The 24,809-nt window shown below is 33.9% G+C and overlaps 1 protein-coding gene across 8 annotated transcripts in view; it reads right to left on the reverse strand.

Moving 5' to 3' along the window:
• The window catches only part of SWT1 (SWT1 RNA endoribonuclease homolog), a 126,923-nt gene that overhangs the window by 76,460 nt on the left and 25,654 nt on the right, over positions 1-24,809 (reverse strand). For all 8 annotated transcript variants that reach the window (XR_005656954.1, XR_005656955.1, XR_005656953.1 and 5 more), the window contains exons 11-16: positions 22,087-22,235; positions 20,449-20,609; positions 18,739-18,877; positions 15,459-15,607; positions 14,191-14,378; positions 12,032-12,163 (exon numbers count right to left, since the gene is read on the reverse strand). Coding sequence is in view for 5 of the 8 variants with exons in the window: in XM_039881240.1 (XP_039737174.1) it covers positions 12,032-12,163; positions 14,191-14,378; positions 15,459-15,607; positions 18,739-18,877; positions 20,449-20,609; positions 22,087-22,235 (918 nt within the window). In the remaining 3 variants the exon portion in view is untranslated. The remainder of the gene's footprint in view (positions 1-12,031; positions 12,164-14,190; positions 14,379-15,458; positions 15,608-18,738; positions 18,878-20,448; positions 20,610-22,086; positions 22,236-24,809) is intronic.

The raw sequence follows: 24,809 nt of genomic DNA on the forward strand, positions 1-24,809 counted from the left end.
TTCTACCAACAAGTAATTTTAAAATACCTATAATCTAACAATAATAACAAAAAAAAAGATAGGTAATATAATACATTGGGAGGGTCCACAAATAATTTGCTTAAAAAAATGAAAACAAAACCATTGAGACAAGTTAAACCAATCTATTAGAAAAGCAATGAAAAAAAAAAGTGTGTTCTAACACTGTAACTTAGTATAAAACAAACTATCAGCAATGTGGAATAATTTACACTTATTAATTTTTTTCACTTATTCATTTTTATAGCTTAGGAAACATTTAAACTGTGCATAAAAGCAGATAAGGAAAGTAGATGAAAGAAGATGTTTTGTAAGAGCCTTATAAATTTCAAGCTGATTATCACAAAAGAAAGTACTTCGTTAAGGAATAAAATTAACTTTTCTGTGTCCTGAAAAACTCTGCAGAAAAAAAATGGTTTTAGGTAAATTAGTTATTCATCTATAGCAAAATCATATCCAAAGTAAGAAATAATTACAACATCCTAGATTTCCAATTAGCAAAAAAATTGACAAAAATTTTAAACTCCTAACTTGGTTTTATTTTTGTAAAGAGTTTTACTGAGGTAGTTTACATACCATAAAATTCACTCCGTTTAACAATTCGACAATTTTTAATAAGTTTACAGAGCTGTAGAGCAATCGTTACAATCCATTCTGAGAACCATTCCTTCACCCCCCAAAAATCCCTCTTGCCCATCTGCAGTCATTCTCTGTTCTCACCTCCAACCCCAGCTCCAGGCAAACACTAATCTACTTTCTTTCTCTATAGAGTTGCCTTTTTGGACTACACTGTTTTTTTTCAGTCTATAAGTTCATTTCCTCTCATCCTCACAAAAGCACAGTTGTAACTATAAATAATAGCGTACTAAAAGTCCAGTAGATGAGGTAAACTCTAGTGGATAATGGCTAAACCTCACAATGTTCTTGGTAAGTAAAAAAGCAAGATGCATAACAAAGATGCTCAGATCAGAATAAGAGGCCCTTTATTCTCTCATTCAACAAGTATTTGAGACCTACTATGAGCCAAACTCTGTCCCAGCCCCTTGGATACAACAGTGAACAAAAAAGACAAAGGTTCGGAGTAGAGCCCAGGAAAGAAAATCCTAAGCAAGCACAGAAAGATAATGAAGGAAGAAAAATAAGAAAACAAACTAATTTATAAGAAATTACTTGCTCCAAATGTAAACACTAATTTACAAGAAATTACGTGCTCCAAATGTAAACACTTTATTATTTGACAAAATAGCACAGAATTATATTCTAATGAAGAAAGTTTTTTGGTATGTCGGCGTCATACATAGATATCTATTTAATCAGAATAAAACTATACATGTTCTTTCTTGAAACTAGGATATACATTATAGTATTCAAATTTGTTATCCTCAATGAATGTTTTGAGGTAAACCAAGCCACAAATAGACTAGACAATTTTTACTAAAGTACACTCAATTTAGGGTTGAATTTAGACTTCACTACGTCCTATGAACTCTCAGCTTATGAGAATGAAATTAGACCTAGTATAAAAGAAAAAGTTGCCAACTTTTATTAACTATAAGTACAGCTTGTTGAAAATACACACAAAAAACAAAATGGAGAAAAATGGTTTATGGACTTTCATGCCTTCCCACACAAAAATTCTTGAGAGGTCAGCCTTCTCTATAGCTTTCTCATTTTTTTTTCTTATACCAAGATGAAGACAAAAGACTCTTTGAATGAAAGTCCTAACATTACCCTTCAATAGCAACTTAAAAAAAAAAAAAAAAAAACCAGAATGAAAGAATTACCCCTTAGAAGAAATGTTTTTCAGTAAATGGCTATTTTTTATTTTTAAATATACCCACACTTGTGCCTTCAAGAAAAATTCATAACAGTAAGTTAACAAATGTATACTATTTTCTCAAATGTCTATTATTCTAAGAGCTATGGAATATAAAAAAAATTAAATGACCTGGTTCTCTATCTTCAAGTTGTTTATTATCTTGGAATTTCAATTTAGAATTTTGTTATCACAACTGAGGATCAGACATCTGATGGTGGTTATCTTTTCTATTAGTGGTAAAAGCCTGGGCTCCAGAGTGAACCAGTAGACATCTGGACACCTACCAACACTCTGTGTAAGGCAGGATTCAATCTGCACCTTGCAGATTATTTACAAAACAAGTCTGATCTTAAGGTACTTTGGTTTCTTTTATAACAGCATCGACAATGATACATAATGTATCATTGAACGCTTACTCCAAGTGTGATACTACTTACTTATATCATCTCTAATGCTTTTAACACCCTGAATTTAGTTACAAGACCTTAATCAAATTACCTACTTTTTTGCACCCCGGCTCCTCATCTGTGAAATGAGTAGGTAATATATATAAGGTGATTATATGAACTAAATAAAATAATGTATCTAAAGTGTTTAGCACAATGCCAGACATGTATCAATAAACATTAGCTGTTGTGAAAACCAGTTTTCAGGTGTAGAAACCACAGGTAAGAGTTGTTAAAACCTTGTCCAAGATTACAGAGTGGCGGTAGGTATCCAAACCTCTATTGGTTTCGTTCTGGAGCCCATGCTTTTACCACTAATAAGAAAGATAACCACCATCATCTTCTTGCTTGTAAATGATTTTACAAAATCATATGAAATAAAGTTCTTTTAAAATAATTTTATATGTAAGCAAAAATATTCTGGCTTTTATCAAATGCTCTGGCAATCTATTTTGTGTATGTTCCAACCCTAAATGTTTGTAGCTGACTGATCTTTCTCAAAGCCACAAAGGAAGTAAGTAGCAGAACCAACACTCACTACAAGTCCTGACTCTTAACCACAGAATCACTTTGAGTTTTCTATTTATATGAACAATTAGCATTAAGTAAGTGACATGTTAATCTGAATTAAACAAGTTTTATTTCCATTTCATCCAATACTAGTAAAATATCAATGTATCTCTTTAAGGAAAAAACAAAAACAAAAACTAACCACTCAAAATCGAAAAAGAGACAAATAATGCATTAAAATGGACTAACTTTTAAATTAGGACTTTAAAAATTTGAATAAAACAATTTTCCCATTTAGGAGAAATAAAGCAGCAGACTCAGGAGTGGGGAAAGAAGTCTAGAATATTCAAGCTTAATATCTAATTCTAGAAATTCAAAAGAAGAGAGACTATGTTCTTAGATATTTATAAATCACAATTTACATCCCACGGAACTGAATAAATTATGTTCCCTATTGGCAAGACAAAAGTTTTACATTAATATAATATTTAAAATAGTTTTTGAGAGTGTGAAAAAAATTAAATTTTAAAAAGTATTTATATGGCTTATTTCACTTAGCACAGTGTCCTCAGGGTTAGTTCATCCATGTTGTAGCATGTCAGAATTTCCTTCCTTTTTAAGACTGAATAATATTCTATTGCATGTACGCATCACATTTTTCTTATCCATCCCTCAATGGACATGTGGGCTGTGTCCACGTTTTACCTATTGCTAATAATCCTGCTATGAACATGGGTATGCAGATATCTCTTTCAGACCTTGTTTTTAATTTTTTTAAAAGATTTTTCATTTACATTTAGCTACAATAATGTATTCATTTCAGGTGTACACCACGGTTATTCAACATTTACATATTTAAAGAAGTGATAACTATGATAAGTTCAGGAACCATCTGAAAACATACAATGCTATTACAATATTATTGACTACATTCCCTATGTTATACACTACACATCCCCGAGACTTATTTGTTTTATGCCTGGAAATTAGAACCTCTTATTCCCTTTCACCTCCCTCCCTCTCAACCCTTTTTTGATTTTTCAATTATAGTTGACATTCAAAACTGATTTTAATTCTTTTGTGTACAAAGTTAGCCAAAATCTTACGCAGTAGAATAGTGGCTGCCAGGGGCTGGGGGAGGGGAAATGAGTTTTGTTTAAAGGGAACAGAGTTTCAGTTATGTCAGATGAAAAAAGTTATGGAGATGAATGATGGTGATGGTTGTACAACATTACGAATGTATTTAACACATTAATTATGTTACGTGTATTTTATCATAAAAAGTAGAAAAAAGGTAATTACATGAAATAAAAGTGTTTGTATACAGCATCTAAAAAACTCATTTGATATTCTCTACTGCTAAGAACTGATTCTAGACCTAAATATTATTAGGAACCGCTACTACTGGGTAGGTGCTGAATAAATTATATTTTCCTCAATAATAATAAATAATAATAATAATAAATATTATTGAGGAAAATGTAATATAATAATATAATATATTACATTAATAATATATTACATGTAATATAATAATATAATATATAATAATATAATATATTACATTAATAATATAATATATTACATGTAATATAATAATATAATATATAATAATATAATATATTACATTTTCCTCAATAATATTTATTATTATTATTATTTATTATTATTGAGGAAAATATAATTTATTCAGCACCTACCCAGTGCCAGGGGCTGGAACAGTTGCTATCTCCTTTCATCTCTGCAACTATGATAAATTCCATTTTACAGATCAGGAAACGAATACAAAAACGATAATTAACCTACTTGGGTGACAGAGCTAATAAATGGATAGAGCCAGGAACCGACCTCAGGTCATTCTGAGCCTCAGATCTCCCCTGTTCTCATGTGGACAATACCATCAAATTAGATTTTGCTGCGGATCAATTTAAATCGTATTACTGATGAAGTGGGTGAAAATTTATCAAATTAACAATTAGGAAACGCTCATTAGGAAAAAAAATCTTATCTTGGATCTTCAGAGCACCTTTTGTCATTTATTATAAGTGACATTAAAATCATGTTTTCTATAGTTAACTAGGTGAAAGCAGCCATGCAAATGAGAGCTATCCATGAGCCCTAGATGTAGAAAGAACATCATATATAATTTAAAATGGCAAAAAAAAAAAAAAAAAAAATCAAACATTTTAAATAAATTTAAACAAAATGAATTATTTTATGTTCCTGTTCTTCCTTCAGAGCCAAAGAACTTTGCAAGTTGATTAGACTAATTAGATATAAATGTTGAATATAGGAACTTTTGACTAGTTAATATGAACAAAGTTAATAATTAAAATTTGATCTATTCGGAATACTAGAAATTTTTAAAATTTGGTGGTGGGAAAAAGAAGAGTTTATAGGTAAATTTAATGACTACAAATATCTAATATCCGACCCAACACTCTCATGAAATTGCCACTTACAAACTCACCACTGACCCCCGCGTTACACAATCTCATGGGCACTTTTTATCCTTTTAGTCTCCCAATAGTAATATGACACTTAGAGATTCTTTTTCTTTTGGAAATCCTTCCTTGCTATTTGCGATGCCAGTCTCTTTAACTTTTCATTCTATCTTTCTGGTAATTGCTTTTCTAGATCTTAATATTAAACTGGGCCAACTCACCCATGCTGCACAGGCACTGGCCAATAAAACACACGCACAAGCACCCCCGCACTGTTTAAAGAAAAATGCCTTGGGTCCTCTCATCCTATTTCTGCCCTTGTTCTTTGTTCCCTACTCCTTTCCGGTGGAGTCTGGACCTAATGTGTTTTTACCTTAAATTTTTGGCATCACACATGCCCTTTGCTACTGCCTAAGGTACCATGGGTACTCAACCTCTAAAATAAATAACCACTGCTTTCCTTTCTCTTCCCAATCTTAGAAGTATTGTGTCCAATTCAACTATGCTTTGTAAGTTCTAAGACATTTCTAAAATACCCAATCCAGTACAGATGACATATTTTTTAAAATGTGCCAAAACAACCAGTTTGCCTATTTTTTTTTTCTATAAATGACCTGCTATACATGGATGCTAGCTTAGTCTTGACCTAGTCTGGCTATGCCATAGGATGGAAATTTTTATTCCAGCTTTAGACAGGTGTTAACTACTCTTTCGGATTATATGGGGCTGACAATCAGCAATATCAACTCAGGTATAGTTTTCTTTTCTGCTTTTATTATCCTAGTTGTCTCATTTGTTAACATCTGTCTCTTGAAACCAGACTATATGCCAATGGAAACCTTTGTGGGATATTCATCCAAACCAAGATAAGTAGACTCATTCTCCTCTCGGAAAAGTAAAAGGTAGAAAAAGACAAATTTAGAAAAACAAATGAAGAAGGTGAATATCTTTTTAAAGCAAAGATATTAGGTTTTTGTCAGACAATCTTTTAAATTAAATTTGGAAATTTTCTAGAGTTTTATGAATCCAACTAAAAAATATCTACTGACTATAACTAATTTTAAAGTCATTTGTTCAGTCAAGAAGTTTAGTGTATTTAAAAGTGAGTTCTCCAGAATCAGACAAGTTTCTTATTCTGCCAAGTATAAACTATGTGATCTTGGGCACATTCTCAATCATTATTTCAATCACAGTTTTTATTAATTATCGATCAAAAAATCAAATCCAGCTTTATGTCATATAGAAAAATCAATAAACAAATCAATATACAATGAACAAATTTCATCTAATGGACACATAGAGACTCCTGTACCTTAAAAAGTAGAGGAAGAAAACAGAAAGGAGTCAGGTGTCACCATTTTAATAATGAGTTTAGTTTTACACATTTAGAATACGAGCTGAATATTCACAATTGAGCTACGAAGAGATGTTAAGACTGAAAGCAATGTTCATGAAGGGGTTGGAAGTAAATGAGATCACAAAAGAGAATGTAGGGAGGGTGGTGGTGATAGAAGACATAGAAAAGTCTAGGAGACACATTGCAAAAAGCATTAAGTATATAAAACATTCCCAAAGTAACAACTAAATTTATCTTAGGTTAGAAGTTCAAGTACTAGTCAATACTTACCTTTAACAAGTGTGGGAGGAAAACATGGTTTAAAGATGAAGACAACAATAACATCACTGTAAAACCTTTTGATGAGACTCCAAAAACATCTGAGTATGTGCCTTGGAGAACTTTTCAGAAAGACAAAAGGCCCTTCAAGGGGCTTAAGAGTGTGCCTCAAAAATGCCTCCAAAAATCTTAACAGCATTGCTCATAGCAGTTTCACGGGGAACCCAAGATGGAGAAGGGTTTATTTCTAAGAAATTTGAGACTGTTATTTTTTTCTAATAGAACAAACCCCAATAAGATTCATAGAAAACAGTTTTTTAGAGGACTGTTTTCGTAGAAGTCCCACCACTTAAACTAAACAAGACAGAGATAATTCAAAATGAAAAGTCTTTGGACTCCCTACCTTTGACATGCAGGAAGCAGGATGAGAAGGCTCCTTGGTTGCAGCTTGCTATTCGTACGGAAAAGGTTTGGAGCCAAAATCAAGACCCAAGAAGCAGCTGTGAGTAATTCCCAGGAGCATGTGCTCGGCTGGATTTTATAATTGCTAGAGCTCCTACGTGCCTCTTACTTTCCCCCTTTTTGATGGGAAAGTGTACAGTTATCCTGTGCCTGTCCTGATAGTGTATGTTGGGGGAACGAATTTGTCTCTTAGGTTCACAGTAGTTAAGACAGACAGTCCTGGAGGAGCTGTACTGACGGAGTCACACCCAAGGAGCCTCGCCTCAACCACACCGGACCTGATTTAAATGATGACATCGTAGACGTTAAGTTAGTGTTGTAATGGGATAAGACTGGGGGTCTTGGGAAGATGGGATGAGTATATCCTGCTAGTAGAAGGGATGTAAACTGTAGAGGCCAGACGATAGACTGTGAGATCGTATTTTCCAAGATGGCAACACAACGAGATCTCTCATCCGACATGTTCTTTGAGCAACATAATACTGACATACCTCCTCCTAGTAACAGGCAGGATCTATGTTCCCTCTGTCTGAATCTACTTAGTCAGGTACTCATTAGCTTTTTAGTGAAGCTTCCTCCTATGACGTCCTACTGTATCTTAATTGAAATAAGAGAGATTATTTTCCCTATGTCAGCATGTAGAGAGAAGAAAGATGGGGACCTCTGTTAGTGGCGGACAGGTACGAGAGTGGCAGCAGGAACCAATCACCCCCAAGCCCAGGTAAGACAGAGACCTGAGGTGGAGTATAGAAATCCATAAGAAAGAGGTGTATAAACAATATTCCCTTCCCACATGGGTCATTCCATCACGGAAATCTAAGTTGAAGAAGTGGCAATTAAATTTCTAAACATAGAATTCTACTTAAAATGTCTTTTGATAAAAAGTTGAAAATGCACACATGTGAAAATGTTAGCCCAGATTATAGTAAAATTATACGTTTGCAACTTCTCTGAAAGTGTACACATTTAGGGAAAAAAAACCTGATTCTTAACTAATGGTACTGATCTTCATTTTGAGGACAAGATGGTCGCGTGCACGTTAGGCCCTAAGCTCAACTATGTATAGGAAGAATAACAATTACAGCTTAACTGAATGGAACACACTGAAGAATGCCTCTACTCTAACCATGAAATAGGTCATAAAAGCACATCTACCTCTCTTAAGTGTTTACAACTATTTCCAAGCAATCTGGAGGAACTTGACTTTTTAAAAATAATCGTAGTAATCATGTGCTGTGCTCCTACAGTACAGGGGGCACCAAGACACAGAAAGTTTCAAAATGCATCAAAAACCTTCTTTTTTGTTCCTCCTGTCCTATCAACAGCACTGAAAGTAAGTATGTACAGTGTATATTACATTTTCTGTTTGAGATACCTTCCATGGTTTCTGCATTTACATATTCTAAGGGAGAAACAGCACCATGGACAGCATTATTTAGGCCAGCACTCTGACTTCACAGGTTGCAGCTGATATGGCAAATAAGTCTTTTACAGGTCACCCCAGTGTCTATTCCGGTGAGGACAAATCACTGTCCCCTCCATAACAGAAGGGGTCTGAAGCACTCTGCTAAGTGGCTTACTGGTCCTCAAGGAAATGATGCTTTATTGAATGCCTAACATTTGCCTCTGCTGTTGGCAGTTTAGGCTCTCAGCAGTGGTAGCAGCCAGAGCAGCCTTCATGAGGGGAAGTCTCACGTTATCCAGGCTGTCACTGTCCCTAACCAAACACTGGGGTGGCTGGGGAAAGAGGCTGACTGACCTCCTCGGGACAGCTGGCCTTGTCCCTCTGATTCTGAGTCTCCGCTCCAGTGGGTAGCCTTTGATGAGTGCTCACACGGGACACAAACACCCGCATTCTCTGCGCCCATTACAAGATGACCGTCCACACGCCCTTCTCCTGACTTTCCTGTCACCAGTTCTCCAATCCTGTTTCCAAGTTTCCAAACAAACCAGCAGTCACTGTTTATTAATCAAGGTAGATCTGCCTTTCTGACCATTTTCCCAACTACAGTGGAATTTTAGGTCCCCAGAGATCTGCATTAACTCAGAGCCAATATCTAGTAATCCTGCAAAAAGTCTGAGTATTTCACTTTCGCTAGGACAGAGTCACCTGGTAAATGGGATAAATATGGAACTAGAAGTCCAAGCTCTTAGATTAACAAATACATTTTCATTGACTTCTTTAATTGAAAGACCTGGTTAATAGGTCATCAATGTAACACCATACACAATTTGCTATGATAAAAAGAAATAGAGTTGATATATAATTCACTGAAAATGTATCTGAAAACCAAATAAAACTATTCCATTTTAACACCAAAAAATGCTAACTAATTTGCATTCACTACAAAGTTGAGTGTATTTTTCAATGTTTAAACATAAGTCAGCCAAAAAATTTTTAACAGAACTTATTTTGATTTAACATGACTCTTTCTTTAACAATTTTAAGACCACATATACACTTGACAAAATAATATAACTATTAACTTTTATTACATTTGGATTTAAATGCCTATTGTTTAAAGGTGTGTGTGAGGGGGTGGGATTTGCAATTATAGTAGTTTCCTGTTGATTAATGAGTGCTGAAAGGAGCAAATGTTTTTACTCATAATGCCCTCTACTGGTAGCTCAAGAAGTTCTAATATTTACCACAAGAGGTTGGATTAATTCAAGTGTGGTCTCTCACGACCTGCACACAAATCCCCTGGAAACCGTGTTAAAAACACAACTTCCCTCCTTTACAAACTATCTATATAGATATTGTGATTTCAATAATTCTGCGGTAAGATCTAGAAATCTGCATTTTTAACAAGTTCCCCAACAAATAAGTGGAGAATCACTGGTTTCGTTAGTTATACCAACACCTGACTTTTGAAGGATGATAACCGTGCAAAGCTCTGGGAAGGCATCATCATGCCTGTTTTATAGATGAAGACTCAGGCTCAAGACAATTTACCCTAGGTTACATCTTAAAAGTAGCAGAGCTACTAACATTTTCTTATTCCTGGAGTATGTGTCCTTAGAGGAAAGAATGAAAAGTTCTATTAGCCTTAAAATCCAAGTATTTCTTTCTTTCGGTACAGCTATGTAGGCAGTAAGTGCAATACCTTCTCCATCTCGGCTCCCCATGAGCATCACCCAGGGAGTTTGTAAACATGCTTATACTCGGGTCCCAGTCACAGAGATTCAGATTTAACTGGTTTAGGGTAGGATCTGGACACTGTTCTTTTTTTTAAAGTTCCCATATGATTATAATCGGCCACCAGGGCAGAGCTTGGGCCAGTGATGCTCAGCCTCTGAGTGCACAGAACCACCTGGAGGACACAGACTGCTGGGTCCCACCCACAAGTTTCTGATTTGGGAGGTATGACAAGGTTTGAGAATTATATTTTTAACAAGTTCCACGTGATGATGATGATGCTGGTTCTGTGACCACACTTTGAGAACCAGTAGATAAGCACACTGGCTAGTGGTTCTCAGCCCTGTCTACACATTAGCATCACCTTGAGAAATTTTAAAACTCCTGAGAGTCAGACACACCCTCAGACCAATGACATCAGAATATCCTGGGTAGGGGACCCAAGCATCAATTTGTGTAAAGCTCCTAAAATTAAAAAGGATGCTCTACAGCAAAGGCTTATAAAACTCATTAATATATTAATAGATATACAGTGATTTTCTAAGAGGGTAGTATAACATGTAGTATTTCCAAACCTTTTTGCACCAGAAACACTTTCATCAAGGCACATGATAAACAGTTGCTAACATGTGAAATACCAGCCTATAGGATAAAGTGGAAACTGTGAGTGGCCCACAAGACCTTCCCCTCCAACTTCCATCCAGCCTTATCTTCTGCCAAACCTTTTCTCCCTCCAGTGCACATGTCTTTGTTAAAATATTAACAACTCTCTATTGCAATTATGTTTTAATGTGACTGTCTGCATTATTTCTACAAGCTCTTTGGAATCACAAGTTGCATCTTATTTATCTTTGATTCCCCAGAGCCCAGCACGATGCCAAGCATAGCTGGCGCTCAATAAACATTTACCAAGGAACTGAGTACAGACTGAAATCCCTATTATCTGTAGAAAAGGAAGTGTCAAGTATTCTCCTTTAGTGCCACAAAGAAAACATATAGACTTCATGCTATGAAGATGCTATGGTCCATTCTATAGCTTTCTGGCACTATGTTTCCTATATGCTTCACAAATATTTGAAATAATCACTTATGAATAAGTCGTAAAACATCATAAGACTGTTGTTGCTTCTCTAACTTTTTAAGTTTATAAAACTGTGAGACTGCATTGGAGGAACTTATAATGTTAATAAATATTAACATGTATTTATTCAACAAGTAAATATTCAAAAAGTAATTATAATGTTAATAAATATTAACATGTATTTATTCAACAAGTAATTATTGCGTGCCCATTATATGCTAGGCACTGTTCTAGAAGCTATAGCTACACAATAAAAAATAAATAAAGTTTCTTATGAAGCTTACAATCTGGTATATTTTTTTTCTAGAAAGGAAAAAGCAGAACATTCTTGTGGTCCAAACCAGAAACAGGGATTCTTTGTAAGGGAGGAAGAAGAGTTAAATCTAAAGGCTATTAGTTTAGGAAATCTGCTGGAAGACTCACAGCAACTCTGACAAATCTGATAAGCCTAGAAGAAAAAAGTAATAAATAAAACTTTAAAATGAATTCATGTATACCTCTGAATTCCTTCAAGAATATCCTTCACAGCTGCCATTAACTTCTGAAGATATATAAATGCTTCTTCAAATGAAGCTATTTTTGAAGAAGTCAGAGCTGAATTTGAACCCAATCTCTGAAACACATCTGTGCTGAAATAGAGAAAAAGAAGAGATACTTTTAGGTCCACGTGCATATGTACTGTAATTCAAGTTTTCCATTTCTAACATATAAAATAAGTCAACTCATATCTGTAGCTCATCTCTCATAATGCTAATCTGTTTAAATTGTTTCCTCCTAGGAGTTTTATAGTTTTACATTTAGGTCATCTATCCATTCTGAGTTCTTTTCTGTATGTAGCATGAGGCCAGGGTCCAACTTTACTCTTCCGTGTGTAGCTACTGAGTTGTCTCAGCATTATTTATAAAAGGGACCATTCTTTCCCTATTGAATGGTCTTGGCATCCTTGTTGAAATCAACTGTAGATATATGAGTTTACCTCTGTATTTTCAATTCTATTCCACTGATTTATGTGTCTATATTTATGCCAGTAGCACATTGTTTTGAATTCTGGAAAATTTGTAGCACATTTCGAAATCGGAAAATATGAGCCCTCCAACTTTCTGAAGTCTTCCAATCCTCAGATCATCAGGCATTAGATTCTCATGGGAGCACCAGTCGCTGGTGCCAAACAGGTTGGGGACCGCTGTGAGTCTAGGAGTTTCAGGTGAGTAACTGCACAGGGCCTACCAGACCTTCAAATGAGCCTCTCCACATGGAAGGTTCAAGCACAAATACGTGAAAAGTTTTACAGTGACTCAGGTGCACAACCAGGCATGAGAAACAGTGAAGGAGGCTTTAATAACTATATACTGATAAAGCAATATAAGCGTTTGTCACTCACTGAAACGCTGTAATGTAAAGTCTATTATCCAGAAATTACCCAGAACTCAATAACATCCGACACAAACGTATGTATATTACAAGTCAGCTCTAAGGTACATAAAGTACTCAAATGTTTTCTAAATGAAAGGAAGATTAAAACATCTTAGATATGGTTTTAATCTATTTTACTTTGAAAGTGATAATCTCTGCCTGGTACATATGGTAACTTTCAACTAAACAGAATATCTGATTAGTCAAAATATTAAACTTATGTTAAGATCAGACAAACCAATGAACAAAATCTATCCTTTATATGAAAAGACAATTTTTAAAATATTGTTTTCTTTAGCACACATGTCAGGTATAGATATTTCTTCAGTGTGGAAGACTGTAAATGGTTTTGAAAAAAATTTTTAATTATAGCCAAGGACTAAAAATAGGCCCCAAATCTAGTGTTGTAATAGATGACTAACTGAGAATAGATGTTTAAAGAGAGAGCTAATATTACTTTGCTGCTCTTGTGAACATCTATCTAGAATAGATAGATGATCTTAATCCAAAACAATAGTCACCCTGGGCCCTTCCACCAAAACCATACTATGAAGTGTATAGTATCGTTGGTGAATTACTTATATAAAAATTATGGGTTTGGGGTAAAAGTATGGAAGGAAGTGTTGGCCTAGTTTAAAATCAGTTGCTTTAAAAGTTGTTTTAACAGAAGCCTATTTAAAGAACTGCTCACAAATGATCTCTATCTTTTCATTTTACCAAGACTACAGTACTTGTGATGTGTATGAAAGTAATAAAATGTTTCTTCCTTTTAAATAAAAGTATCTTCCTTTTTAAAAAATCTCACATGAATTTTCCCTAATCCAGACTTACCTTTCCTTAAATCATTTTAAATTTCATTAATGCTTTGTATCTTGCTAATTTGTTGAGCCCACCTAGGTGACTGTTCTTTGGTTTTGACATATATAGGCACTGTTTCTCATCAGGGTTTCATAGCTGAATCACCCAGAGAGATTTTGTTTAATGTACTATCTAAGCTTCACCTCAGTCCTACTGAATAAGAATGTCTGTGAATACAGCCCAGGCATATATATTTTTAAGACACTCCAGGTAATTCTGATGTGTACCCCTATTTAAGCATCACTGTTTCTAAGGTCCCAATTCGACAGAAAGTTTTCAATAAGATAATCTAGTACATTAAAATCACAATCCAAGCACCCATGATGCAATGAATAACAGTAACGATGGAAAACCCTAAAATTCAAATATTCTTAGAATGTAGTACCTGTTCTGATATATTGTAATCCAAACATTCTCCAGGATAGACCAGATTTCTTGATGCCTGTTGGGTGGGGGAAGATGGGCACTTGAGAAAGTGGTGATTTCTTGGTCATTAGACTTCATTGGAGAGGTATCTTCTTGCTTTTTACACGCTGCATTTTCAGAAGGGTTCCGATTAAGTTTTGCCTTGACCTGGGGAAATAAGAATTACATAAAATGCAGCTAGTCCTTCACTAGACATGAGAGGAAAAGAAATCCAAATTGTACTTACAAAAGTTCTAGCTTTCTAAAAAGTGCTCACTGGTCTTTGTCTTTGATTATGTACAGAATATTCCCAGAAAAGTATCAGAGCTAAAAAAAATTTCCTTTTCCATTTACATCAAACAATATTTTCTATTTATCATCGTGAACTTTCTTAGCTGAAATGCAAATATCAATTCAATACTGTTTGAACTCTTGTACACATAAGGTTTTGAACTAGAGAGGACACCTAGAATACGATAACAAATAGGTATATGCAAGCCTCCAAGCACTTTATCATTGTATTATATCAATATTAATTTCCTGATTAATTATACTAGTTACATAAATATACTTTAGGAAATATATATGGAAGCATTTAGAGGTAAAAGAGCATCGTATCTGCAACATTTTCTCAAAGAGTTCAGAAAAAAATGTGGACAGGTAAGTACATAGACAGGTAGGTAGGTAGATAGGGAAAACAATAAAGCAAATGTGATTAAAATGTTAACACTGGGGAATCTGGATAAAGGATATATATGGGAATTCCTTGTACTACTCTTGCAACCTTTCCGTAAGTTTGACATTATTTCAAAATAAAAAGTAAAACAAGAACCATATCACCGGGCACCACTACCAGATATTTGATCCCTAAGGTCTGAGATGGCCTTGGCACATGCATGTTTAAAAAAAAAATTTCCAAAGTACTTTGATCTATGTTGTGGTTCACGGGTCTAGGGAGCTGGAAAATGAGTATTCCGACAACGGTGCATAGTTCTCTTCCATCCAAGAAATGAAATCACATAAAATCCCGACAACTGTTGTGATACCGCTTCCACCAGAGGATGTGTGTTTTAGAACTTGTAATAAGAATTGTTTACTCAATTTTCATTTCACTTAATATATTACCTAATGCCTTAATATTTTAGAATAAGTTAGAATTAAAATATCCCCTACCTACTGTTGTCTGCTAGATTCATTGTAGAACGCAAGTGATTAGCTGATCAAAGTGGCATTCCAAAGGTATCTTACCTCTGTAAATGTTTGGAGTAGCTTGTTTACTTGAGCGAAGGCCTGTGGAAGAATACCATCATAATTTGACCTTGTACTGAAAGCATGTAACAGACTCTGAGAATCCTGAAGCAGGAATTTCACGGTTGTAAAATCCACTTCATTGTTAGCTGGTAAAAGAAAATTAAAAAGGAAAAAATATGTAAGAACGAGCATACAGCACAAAAATGTCTTGGGAAAACCGATCTATTATTAATTATGAAATTTAAGAAGAGTACACATTTACACCTACACGCCACTCCTAATTTACCTCTATGGTGTTAAAAGCAACAACTGACAAACTTGGTTATCGACAAAGGACTTGGAGTTGATTCTGGTATTCCGTACTCAGATTCCCGGAGTCCCCTCAACATGGTCAACTTTGAAGTAAAAATGAATGAACATCATACTCTTCAGAAAAGAGAGATGATCACCCAACAAATGAGTTACACTACAGAATTTCGAAACTGAGGTTGCTTCACATTCAGGTTACTGTGGAGGCATCAGAAGAGTCACATTTTGGTGGTGAGCACGTAAGTCCTACGTGGGACCGCTCATCATCACCTTGGTTGTTACGCAGTGATTCACCTTCGAATTCCATCACATGAAATGCAATACTGAATTTGCTGAAAACAATGTGTTCTCTGTGCTCAATACAGCTTTAGCAGAAAATAAATAATTCTTATTATTTGTTAAGTAACAGTAAGCTATAGGCAAGAGAAGCTTGCAAAATTTCTTCCACTGTAAATTAGCAGTGAGTTAATTTAAAGCAATAATTTAAAGGTATAATGATTTGCTCTCAAGGAACTAAAATGACTTGCGTTAAATTTTCAAACTAATTAGGAGAGATGATAACAATAATTTCAACAAATTTAAAAGTTAGGAACAATGAAGTTATGTAACTTTCTAAAGTCACCAAAACTCAGAATAAAAAGAAAAATCTTTCCATTATTAAGATAGAATGCTGCGTAACAATTTTCAAAGGCATTTACAATAACCATGCTATAATGTGTTATTTTTTTTTAATGTTCAGTTTCTCTGAAACACCAGCATGATTTTTCACTGGCTCTGTGAGTTAAAAAAATAAAGAGTTCCCCTGTATCACTTACACAATGAGCATCTGCTTGTGAACTAATGAAAGGTTAAATGAAAATAAAAGATTTTAATAATTAAACAACATTAGAAATTCTAATCTAATGTGATGGTTACAGGCAAGCTTCTCGCTTCCCCTTTATCAAACAAACAAACAGTGTATTTCCTTACAAACAAACAGTGTATTTTCTTACAAAACAGTGTATTTCCTTACAATAACACTTTGTTATTTTTAAAGTCAATGACTAGTTTAAATTCCTATGGGAAAAGAGAGATGAGAGAGATGCTACATATGAGACAGAATTTAGATCTGATGAACCTAGAAAATCTCTCGAGGAGGAGAAATTGGGCATGACTTTTTTTAAGTGTGCTTCTTCAAAGTAGTCTATATCTAGCAAGGTTATATCCTTGAATTAATCATTTTATTTCGGTCTTACAGAAATTCTTTATGAACACTATGGGCAAAAGGGAAATAACAGTGATAAATTCAGCACCTAGACAAAACATAAAAAGACATCTACATGATTGAAATAGTTTAATGCTTATGTAAGAATGATAATTATTTAGACTAAAGTTAATATGGATATCAAAGTCAGAAAAAGCAACTAGACATTTTCCACACAATTTTCCATGAATTATTCTAAGGGTATATGTTTGGTATACTGAAGAGAAACACATGTATAATCCAACAGCTGAGGATACTATTAAAGATAGTAAACAAGTCACAAACTGATTCTTCTAATCAAAATTATTTTAGAGCAGAAGGCACTTTTATAATTCTTTTAATATTCATCACGAGTCAGTAAATATTAGGCATCAGATTCTTCTAGACTAAGGATCAATAAATTATGCACACAATGATTCCAAAAAAGGAACAGTCACATCTTTTCAATCCTTTAGCACAAGGAACAGTCACATCTCTTCAATCCTTTCCTTACTGCCAATCAGAGCTGCTGCCCACTAACCACATCTAAACTGCAAAGAGCAAAACACTGCCCACCCCTGAAAAGAACAGACAAATGGAAGATGGCAACTAGATATGCTGTTTTTTAAACTAAATCTTGTTCAAGATCAAGATTTTGCCTTTTGTTAGAACCAACTAAATTATGCCCCTGGTAAGATATATAAAGTGTTTCTATATATCTTGTAAAACTGCTTTGAAGACATGTCCAATATACTGTTCAATGTCCCTTATATAATAATACCCCCAACAAATAATCTATGGTTAAAGATAACCCCTGGAAATTATATTTCTTTTAAAAATGGTAACTCTGAAAAATAGATATTCGTGCAACATATACCTTGTACAGGTCATGAGACACTGACGAGGCACTTTAAATTCCTTCTGTTTTACTCTGCTTTTTAAAAGGCACAGATAGCAAGACAAATCTAATTGTTTAGACTTTAGACACTCGCCACTATCTGGGCTCGTTTCCTTCATCACAAAACATGGACTTTAATAACATCAGATGAGTGCTTTTCACATCTTTTTCTTCTTAGCAGAGAAAGTTGGTTTTTTTTGTTGTTTTTTGTTTTTTTTTTTCAAATCCTACATGGAATCTCCATATAGAAATAGATAAAAGAAAGCTGCTTGGCTAAAGTTGAAGTTGAAGGCCAAAGGCCCACCAGGCTAAGTGTGGCAGCTCCAGGGGCACTTCGGAAGCCTGAGGTTCTGTACAATACAGTTTAAACACTTCCAATCAAGTGGATGACTGTCGTCTCTTCTGGTTCTAAAATTCACTATGCACCAAAGCCAAAGGTTTCCTACTCCTTATCCATATATTTTAGCTAGAAACCTTGTTATACTACACTTTAAAATCAGTACATGAAAAGTGGTCAAAATTTGTGTTAAATACAGCAAGAAATGAAAAAATCTAAATAATTCCATTTGCATACCTGAAGATCAAATCTGATTTTAAATGTTTTCAAACATTATTAAAAAATTATATATTCACAACATCCAGGAACATCAACAATACCAATAGTCACAAGCCCTATGAACTGCATCCATTCAGCCAGCTATCACAAATTCCCTCTGGAAATGAGAAGTATAAATGATTAAGAACTAATTAACAAATTATTGAATTAATTTATCTTCACATTACACGGAATATATCTGTTAGTCTGACTTTAATACAACACTGCTAAAAACAAAATAAAAGATTCATACCTTTACAGAGATTTTCATATAAGCTCTCAATGGTTAAAAGCAAATTCTTTTCCATAACTAATCCAAATACAGCCAACCAATGTTTTCTAAAGCACTGTAATAAATGCATTAGAGTCCATGGTGGTTTCAAGTACAGCATCTAAAAAGTATTTAGAAAAAAATTAGCATCTATTGATTTATTTATTATTACTATTATTAAAAAGTACAGTTGACTCCTGAATAATATGGGTTTCAACTGTGTAGGTCCAGTTATAGGCAAATTTTTTCTAATAAATATGCACAGTAGTGCTATAAATGCATTTTCCTTATGGTTGTCTTAGCATTTCTCTAGCTTACTTTATTATAAGAATACAGTATATAATACATGATTGTTTATGGTATCAGTAAGGCTTCCAGTCAACAGTAGGCCATTAGCAGTTAACTTTTTGGGAAGTCAAAGTCATACACGAATTTTCATTTGCATGGGTGGTTGGCACCCCAAACTCCCATGTTGTTGAAAGGTCAACTGTTCCTATTTAGGAGTCCCTACATATATTTCTCGGCAAAATATAGCTAGTCGAATTCTTTTTAAACTAAAAGATGTTTTATTAAAAGCCAATCATAATCTTAAAATGCTAATTTCATTGCAAATTGCTTTTGTAAAATTCATATTAGTATTAATCCTTATGTAGTTTCAGAAACAATATGTGCAAAAAGCAAGCATAATTCTAATTAGAAGCAGCACAGTTTTAATTAGCAAAGATCGGCAATCTACTTTTCGACACTCATTTATATGAGGAAATTAATCTAATTATTTCATGTAACTGGTGAAAAAATTGATACAGAAAAAAGCTGTCAATTATAATTGACACTTGCTACACTCTTACAAAGACATGTTTATAAAGATCGATCATTTAGTACTACGAGATGTCAGCATGTCCTTTTCTGCTCCATTCATATCAAATCACTGTTCTAGACTCTATTATGTAATATCCAATTTAAGTCAGCCCTTCTAGAATCTTCTCATTATTCTTCATCATCTTGGTTCAACACTTGATAATATAATCAAGTAGCAAACACAATATATTGGCAGGTATCAGAATCTCACTGAATTTCTGGAATAGACACAATCTACAACTGATGGCAATTAATGTTTCTCCTAGCTATAAGTGTGAACAGCAAACAGACATGAAACTGAAAAGGCCACTATTGCTGAATACGGTGTTTTACTAATTGCAGAAAAGATGTGAATCTAAAGAAAATTCAAAATATCTTACTAACAGAATCAATGTTATATTGATTCTCATATTTATGACATAAGCCAAAACATACCTTTCTTTTTTTGAATTCGTATTGTAGGACAATTCCCTATAATAGACATTTTGACTCAAACTAATATGAAAGAAGTTTTTCTGAATTCAATTTAAGCTCCTGGGGGCAAAGTCTCTGACACGTAATATATGCACAATAAATATTGGTTCACTGCAAAAAAATAACTGAATAAATATTGGTTCACTGAAAAAAATAATGAAATATAGTTCTAATCTTTAGGAAATATCCATCATTTAATTTTCAAAATTTTATTTCGAAAACTTCAAGAAAAAAGTATAATGTGAAACATTATTACAATGAAGCTTACATATTTTATATAAGCTATATTTCTTAAAATAAGGTAACCAGTCATTAGCAATAAAAAAGAACTTTTCAACTAATAAGAGTTTAAATAATCACCTCCACCCAGAGGTTTCCAAAAGCAAGTTTCATTTCTGTTTCTAATATTGAAGATAGAGCTGTTCCAAGAGATTTTTCAAGATCAGATACTATGCTTTCAAGCAGAATGGGTAGACCAGAATCTGGAGATTCTTCCTCATTGCTCTCTTCCAAAGGTGTTTCTTTAAAACAGTTGCAAACTTTATTTAGGACACTAATAGTAAATATTTTACACATACAATTAGTATTTGGCCATAAATAATAAACATTTTATGTATATAATTAGTATTTGAGTTACCTAAACAACAAACCAGTACTTTATTTTAAAAACAGTATTTAGAAACATGTATCTCTAGTATAATTGTTTTAGATGCGATATCAACACATTACATGAGCAAATTCTTTAGCTTTTTGATGAAAGACAACTGCATATTTTCATTAAAATAAAAATTTAAGAAATGCGTGGTTTTAACTATTATTTTAATTTTACTCCCAAAAATACAAAAAATCAAAAAAATGCTTTGAATCTATTTACTTTAGAAAACCAAGAACTATGGATCCAAATGTGTTTTCTTCCAAAAATAGCATATTCTTCCAATTATAGCTCACATCAATAATTTTTTTTGAAAGGACCAAAATCTCTGACTTAACTACCTTTATGCCCTCCATTTTAAAATGAGTTTTTATTATTTTAACTGATATTATTTCATTACCATTACTATTTTGATACCTGGAAACAACTACAATTTCTTTATAGAGAAATTCAAAATATTAAGTGGCTTATCTCTACAAATACGAACTAAGGTTTTAAATTGACAGTAATATAATGGGCAAAGTAAAAGCATGCTACCCTTAAAATAAGATAAATTAGAATATTTTGTTACTCCTTCTAAATGCCATTTTGAATATTATGACTAAAGAAATTTTATTACGAAAATGGTCAAATAAGTACCATGTGTATACAGGAATTCTTATACTATTATATATAAAAGTACATACGATACAGAAACTTAAATAATTACTTTCCCCACAGAGGGAAAAGGTGGTATGTGTTTTTAAATTATGTCAGATTTGATATAACATTCCATCAAATATCAAGCTATAGAACAGATTATTCTGGTGGAAAAAGAGGTAATGCTGGTTAGAAAAAAATAAAGCCTTTAATTTTCTTAACTATGAGTTTAAAATTAGAAAAAAAACTAGAAATTAGAAAAAAAACTACAGCTAGAGTCTTTCAAGTTTTTCTATTATTGGGTTGTTACAGTATTAACAGAAAATTATGAACATGAAGCTAACTTTACAATGAAACTAAAAATTTCCATTTAGAATGAATATTTTCTGTAGCCAAAATGTAAAATGTATGTTGAGTGTACAAACAAAACTTCATATTAATTTATAAAAGTGTATGTAGAAAGTAATACTATTAATTATGATTTCTTTTGGATTACCATTATAATATTCATTTATTTCTACCATTTGCATGCAAGCAAATATTCCGGACAATGCCATTTTAAATGTCCAATTATGTGAGAACAAACATTCCAAACAACATTATTTTAAATGTACAAGATAAAAATCTGCTATAAATTCCAATTGTTATCAATAATGTTCGAATATAAAATAAAATACATTTCTAATTATTCAAAGTAAAAATACTACCTGCTTTCAATTGCTGCTTAGATATATCACAAGGCTGGTGATATGTTTCTGTGTTCAGAGATAAGTTTAAGAATTCTGCACTCAATTCTTCTTTACTGAGCGACTTCACACTACTTATTAAGCCTTTGTTTCTTAAATTTCTGTCATCCCTAAGGTTGAGTTAGAAGGAAAAAACATTTTATTTCTTATGAGATAAATCACATGGCAACTCAAAACATGGAATCTAATCAGAGATTTGAGATTCTCAGCATGTACAAACAAAAGAGAACAATTTTTTAAAATAGAGAAGTTATAAGGATTAACAAGAGAGCCACGTCATATGAGCTTTTGAGAATAATAACATCCAAACAGAAATACACAGAGAGAGCCACAGTAAGAGAAATAATTTACACAGAGCAGGCAATTACAAACTTACTCAAAGTGAGCATAAGACAAATGGTGTGAATTTGCTATTTGCTGAAAGAAATCAATATGATTAGCATAGTGCTTGGGACCAATTTACATGGCTACAGAGAAAGACAAGGACATTAATAAATGGAAAGACATTTAAGGACTTCGATGGGGCAGTAATACAATCAGATCTGTGTTTATTATTGTTCTCGAGTCCAGCAGGCTTTTAGTTTTTGTTACTGGCAGAGTACTTTGGTCAGACCAACCCTCTTACAGATAAGAATAGAGAGATTTGAACCAAAAAAAAAAAAAACTATTTGAAGACACTAGAAAGCAATAAAATGTAGGCAGAAGTTGGCAGGGAGACTACCCTCAAGACTTAAAAACTATACTGGTGAGAGCTACAAGTCTATCTTTTTGTCTGAAGGTGTTCCCCAATTCAACAATGTCTTAAGACAAAAAGCCACAGCCTTAATGGCTTGAAATGTCAGAAGACAATATTCAGGACTGGCCAGAGCAGGTAGAAAGTTAAGAGGGAAACTGAAGAATGAAGGAAATCAGAATACATGAGTCCTAAAATCTGCATATGAATTCTGCCCAGAAAAAAACAACACACAGCCAAGAGACGAAGCTATCCACAGAACCGGACTCAGCAATGACACAGAGGTTGACCCTATCTGACAGGAAAAGATAAATAGTATGCATAATCAGATGGGAAGTTTCAGCACAGATGAAAATTATAAGAATCAAATGGAAGTAGTAGAAATAAAAAAACGGCAATAGAAATGAAAAGAGCCTTCAACAAGCTCCTCAGTAGACTAGATAGAGGTGAGGAAAGAAACAAAAAACTTGAAGATAGGTCAAAAGAAATTACCCAAACTGAAACTAAAAGAGAATACAGTTTAAAAAAATCCAAGAGCCGTGGGACAATATGAAATAGTCTAACATATGCATATGTATTAGTCATACATTGCTGTGTAACAAACTATCCCACAACTTAGCAGCTCAACACAAACATTTGTTATTTCACATAGTTCCTACGAATCAGGCATCTGGGAGCAGCTGGAATGAATGGTTCTGGCTCAGGGTCTCTCACAAGTTTGGAGCATGTTGTTGTGTAGGGTTGCAGCCATCTCAAGGTTTAAATGGCACTCATTCATGAGATTGTTGGCAGGCCTTAGCCCCTCACTGGTTCTTGGCTGGAGGCTTTAGTTGCTCACCATGTGGGCCTCTCCACAGGACTGCTTACAGCATGGCAACTTGCTTCCCCAGAACAAGCAATCCAAAACAGAGGGGGAAGCAAGAAAGAAGGCCCAGTCTTTTATAACCTAATCTCAGAAATGGCATTCCATCACTTCTGATGCACGCTATTTATGACACAGACAACCAACCCTGGTAGAACGCAGGAGGGGACCACACAAGGGCCTTAATACTGGGAGGCAGAAACCATTGGGGTCATCTTGGAGGCTGGCTACTACAATGTAATTCTATAATATTACAAGGAGAAAACAGAAAACAGGGAAGAAGAAATATTTGAAGAAATAATGGCTGAGAATTTTCGAAAACTAAAGACAGACAACAAATCATAGATCTAAGAAGCTCAGAGAACACCAAGTAAGATAATTTGCTCTCCCCTACCCTGCTCCCACCCTCTCACACACACACGAATGCCTGGGCATATCTGTTAAAAAATGCTAAAACACACTGCTAAAAAGGCAAAAGACAAATCTGGAAAGCAATGAGAGGAAAAAAAAGACACATTACTTACAGAGGAATAAAGATAACATTTACAGCAGACTTCTCATCAGAAACCATATAAACTAGAAGAAAATGGAGTGACATCTTATTATATCGGAGAATAAAAAGTCAACCCAAAACTGTATACCCAGTGACAATATCTTTCAAAAATAAGAAGACAAACAAAATCAGAAAATTCATTGCCAAGAGACTTACACATGTCAAAGAAAGTTGTTTAGGCAGAAGGAATACGACACCAGACAGAAACTTGGATCTATAAAAAGAAATGAAGAGTGCTCAAAATGGAATGCAAGATTAAAATATTCACTTTTTTTCTTCACTCTGAATTGTTTTGAACAGTAAACGAGTGAAGCAAAAATAACAGCAAAGTATTATGTGTTTATCATTCACATAATGTTAAAAATCTAAGACAACAGCACAAAGAATGGGAGGAAGAAACCGGGAATATACTGTTGTTAAGATCCTTACACTACGTGTGAAGCAATGTAATATTATTTGAAGGTAGACTTTGATCAAATAAAGATCTATACTGTAAACACTAGGGCAACCATTAAAAAAGTTTTTCAAAAAGGTTT

Source organism: Pteropus medius, unplaced genomic scaffold, assembly GCF_902729225.1.
Source record: "Pteropus medius unplaced genomic scaffold, Ma_sr-lr_union100, whole genome shotgun sequence".
NCBI classification, from domain to species: Eukaryota; Metazoa; Chordata; class Mammalia; order Chiroptera; family Pteropodidae; genus Pteropus; species Pteropus medius.